Below are 3,859 nucleotides of genomic sequence, written 5' to 3'. Positions count from 1 at the left end.
TGATGATCAGCTTATTTTTATTAAGATCAAGCTAATTTTTTATAGAAAACCTCAAACCTGTTCTACCATCACACACTGACAAGACTGGAAGGAGGATGGAGGTTGTGGAATGAAGCTGGCACTTGATTGTTGCTACTGAACCGCTGAATGGGTTCAACAAAGGCAAATGACATGGATCGATGTTAATGTTGCAAGCGTTACTGTTCGTAAGGATGGTTGTTTATTAAAAATGCAAGTCCAGAAATTAGAATCAAATCTGTTATGATACAGGGTAACTGCATCAAGGCTGAAGGTCAGATTTTAGACTTCAAATTGGAATCAAATGAAACATTTCTGCACAGAACCATTTCAAGGGGAGCCAGTCAGAGCAGAAAGAGTTCAGTGGCTCAGACAGGAATCCTCCTTTTACTTGCCAGTCGAATATAAATGACATTAAATATGATTGAAAGTCCAAACAAAATAAGTCAGAATTTCATCCATAAAATAAATGGAAAACTAAAGCATGGAAGACTATAATAAATAAGGAAATTACAGAACGGGGGAGGGAGAAGGAAAATGATAAAACTGGAGGAGATGGTTCTGCCAGTTAGTGGGTATTAGCCCTGAGAGACAGAGGTTGAAGGCTGACAGTCTTCTAGTCATCTTCAGAACCTGAGTCTGAATCGTGTCCTCTCCCTCTGATGGTCTTCTTCTCCACTTTGGTGAACTTTGAACCAGATTTCTGTGTCAAGGTGGGGGGCTCCATTAGGTTACCACTGGAGGAGAAGACAAGGGTAGAGGGGTGTTATGATGTAGGATTTAAAGGGATACTTTGAGATTTTGGCAATGAGGCTCTTTATCTACTTCCAGATTCAGGTGACCTTTTTTGTCTATATGCACCATGTATGTCTGTCCAGTATGAAGGAAGTTGAAGAGGTAGTTTTGTGAGCCATGTTACTAGCATTAGCGCAATGACTGGAAGTCTATGGGTATTTGCTAGCATGCTATCTAGAATCCATTTAATAAGACTAATCAGCATGTGGTTTTGCATGAACAGGTAAGGATATCTATTCCGTCGCACATGAACCAATTGCCTCATGCTTGACAGGAAATACCTAGACGGATCATCTTTCTAGCTAGAGGTGTGATTATCTGTAGGAAATCACACCCGTCTGCCTGTAGTTCACTACCTGTAGTTGATGACGTCAGAGCAGCCCAATCTCCACTCCAGCACCTCTGTGGAGAACTCGTCCGTGTTCCCCAGGTCGGTGAATCCTACCACGTAATCCTTGGTCTTCCCGTCCTTAACCAGCGCCAGCGTGGGAATCACCTTGATCCGCAGCCTCTCTGTCAGGAACGGCGCCTTGTCCACATTCAGCTTGATGAACTTAGTCTCCAGGTGCTTCTTGGCCAGGATGCCCAGGTGCTTGTCCAGGATCTTGCATCTTTATAAGGCAGGGGGAAGGAGACAGCAGGGTTAAGATCCTGGTAGAAGCTGCAAATAAGGTTTACCGGGCAATAAATCCCCTTCTAATCCTTTCTTAGGGATTTTGGGAGGGTAAGCTCACTCCGGAGCAGGGCTCAATTCATTAGCAGCAGTAAAATGTTTTGCAGCCTGGAATGGCAAGAGAAAAACAGGAAGAGGATAAACATAGCTGTGTTGCCAACCTGAAGGTGGAGTCTCTGTAGAAATGGCAGACCACGCGATTGCTCTCCTTCACCTCTGGGAAGAAATCTTTCTCACTGGGGATTTCCTTATACTCCCCATGCCCTTTAGACAGCCACTCCTTATGGGACAGAGCACACAGACACTATGATGAGTTGTTACTGGTATGACATACACACACAAGTATGTGGACACGTTCAAAATATGTGGATTCTGCTATTTCAGCCACACCTGTTGCCGATATGTGTATGAAATAGTCTACACAGCCATGCAATCTCCATAGACAAACATTGGCCTTACTGAAGAGCTCAGTGACTAAACATGGATAGGACATAGAATGCCACCTTTCCAACAAGTCAGTACGTCAAATTTCTGCCCTGCTCGAGCTGCCCGGGATAATGGTCTGTGGCTGTTTTTCATGGTTCGGCCCCCTAGATTGTGCTTCCAACATTGTGGCAACAGTTTGGGGAAGGCCCTTTCCCGTTTCAGCAGAACTCCCCCGTGCACAAAGCGAGGTCCATACAGAAATGGTTTGTCAAGATCGGTGTATTAGAACTTGACTGGCCTGCAGAGCACTGACCTCAACCCCATCAAATAATTGGAACGCCGACTGCGAGCCAGACCTAACCACCCAAAAATCAGTTCCCAACCTCACTAATGCTTGTGTGTATGCTGAATGTATGCAAGTCCCTGCAGCAAAGTTCCAACATCTAGTAGAACGCCATCACACAAGAGTGGAGGCTGTTATAGCAGCAAGGGGGGGATTTGGAATGAGATGTTCGATGAGCAGGTGTCCAGTGTAGGTTGATGTACTAAAGCAAATGCTTGTTAGGCATCCACCATATTGCGATCCTCAGCCTTTCCCACCTACCTGCTTCTGTTTCTGTGATTTCTTGAGGGCCTCCATCCTCCTCTCCTTCAGCTTTTCCATCTCGTCATCATCCATGCGCTCCAGCTTCCCCAGCTCTTTGTCCAACTGCTCCTCCACCATCCTGGCTGACTGCAGCACCTGCTGCTCCAGCGCTTTGGCCATGATCTCCATCGACTGACTCGCCATGATGAAAAGCTTTGAAACACAATCACTCTATTCCTGAGGGATGGGGTGAGTGAGAGTCAGAGACCATTTTATAGATTGCATTTCAGAGAGAGAAATTCAATGGTTGGACCAAGGATTAAGCCAACTAGCTAATACCCCTGGCTGGTGACAATGGAAACTACACACTGATGCTTTAAATCGAACACAACCAACGTTAGATAGCTAATAATAAACTCAACCCGATGGGTTACTAAACTACAGCAACTAGCTAACGTTACCTAGCTAACTAGCTTAAGTTATTCCCCTTTAGAAAATTATCCAAATACTTAGTCTTACAAAATACAATTTAACAGTAACGTTGACTAACTATTTTGAAAGTTCTGCTATTTGATTCAACCTATCGCTAACAAATTACCATTGTCTGTTAGCTAACGTTAATTAGCAAGAATGCTAACGTTAGCCAAAGACAAAGTCCCAATTGAACAATAGATGTCAGATGTTTGTTAGCCTACTATGAATCGTATCAGCTTTCAGACAAAGTAGAAAGATATGTCAAAAATGAACAAAGGAACAAATCCCCGGCGTCGTTTTAGCCTAGCTCGCTAGCTACATCAAGGTAGGGCTGTTAGCTAGGCTAACAGCTGCGTGGTCAGAGAACGCTGGGTAGCTAGCTAGCTGGCTAACGTTAGCGACCTGTCAAAAACGACCAAGTTGCCCAGACACTGAAGCTACAAGATTACAACAAAAAGCAACCACTTATGTTAATAGGGTCGACTGAATTTATCATTTCCACATGACTTTATCAATACTACAAAGCTGACAATCTGGCTAGCCTACTCACCAAAAGCGGAAACCTGGCTCAGTGTCGTATCTTTGCAGACTGCAGAGCGCGCAGTGTGGTACAGAAGGAGATTTTAGGTCAGCATTATACAGAAGGTTGCCCCCTGCTGGATGAGAAGGAACCGTGTCCAGATGACACGAGTACTTTTTCTGAACCAGTCGAAATCACGCATCAACGTCATTATCATGGACGTATACAAATAAATGCCAATAGGACAAAAAGACGAAACAAACGAAAATTCAACTAGTGTACTGTCATTCCAGTTTCAATGTTGCGCTTGACTGAGTTAGTTGAAGTTGGCTAGCTAGCGACAAGAACGTTATCCAGCCTGCACACA

At 44.3% G+C, this 3,859-nt stretch overlaps 1 protein-coding gene across 1 annotated transcript; it reads right to left on the bottom strand.

Moving 5' to 3' along the window:
- On the bottom strand, positions 1–3,584 carry LOC139404896 (thioredoxin domain-containing protein 9-like). Its single transcript, XM_071147440.1, has 5 exons — positions 3,523–3,584; positions 2,517–2,735; positions 1,648–1,766; positions 1,170–1,424; positions 1–755 (listed from the first exon to the last, which is right to left on the bottom strand). The coding sequence occupies exons 2-5, from the start codon at positions 2,700–2,702 to the stop codon at positions 635–637; spliced, it is 681 nt and encodes a 226-aa protein (XP_071003541.1). The 5' UTR covers positions 2,703–2,735; positions 3,523–3,584; the 3' UTR covers positions 1–634.
- Between the last annotated feature and the right edge of the window lie 275 nt (positions 3,585–3,859).

This window comes from Oncorhynchus clarkii, chromosome 3 (assembly GCF_045791955.1).
Source record: "Oncorhynchus clarkii lewisi isolate Uvic-CL-2024 chromosome 3, UVic_Ocla_1.0, whole genome shotgun sequence".
NCBI lineage: Eukaryota > Metazoa > Chordata > Actinopteri > Salmoniformes > Salmonidae > Oncorhynchus > Oncorhynchus clarkii.
Note: the sequence above shows the minus strand (reverse complement) of the source record. Positions and strands in the feature narration are given on the sequence as shown.

Bases quoted from the DNA above. Each gene is read 5' to 3' on its own strand.
- LOC139404896 (XM_071147440.1), bottom strand. From the start codon at position 2,702: ATGGCGAGTCAGTCGATGGAGATCATGGCCAAAGCGCTGGAGCAGCAG. The intron at 1,767-2,516 runs GTAGGTGGGAAA...CTGTCCCATAAG, and splicing joins AATCACAGAAACAGAAGCAG to GAGTGGCTGTCTAAAGGGCA. The intron at 1,425-1,647 runs GTTGGCAACACA...TGCCTTATAAAG, and splicing joins TACAGAGACTCCACCTTCAG to ATGCAAGATCCTGGACAAGC.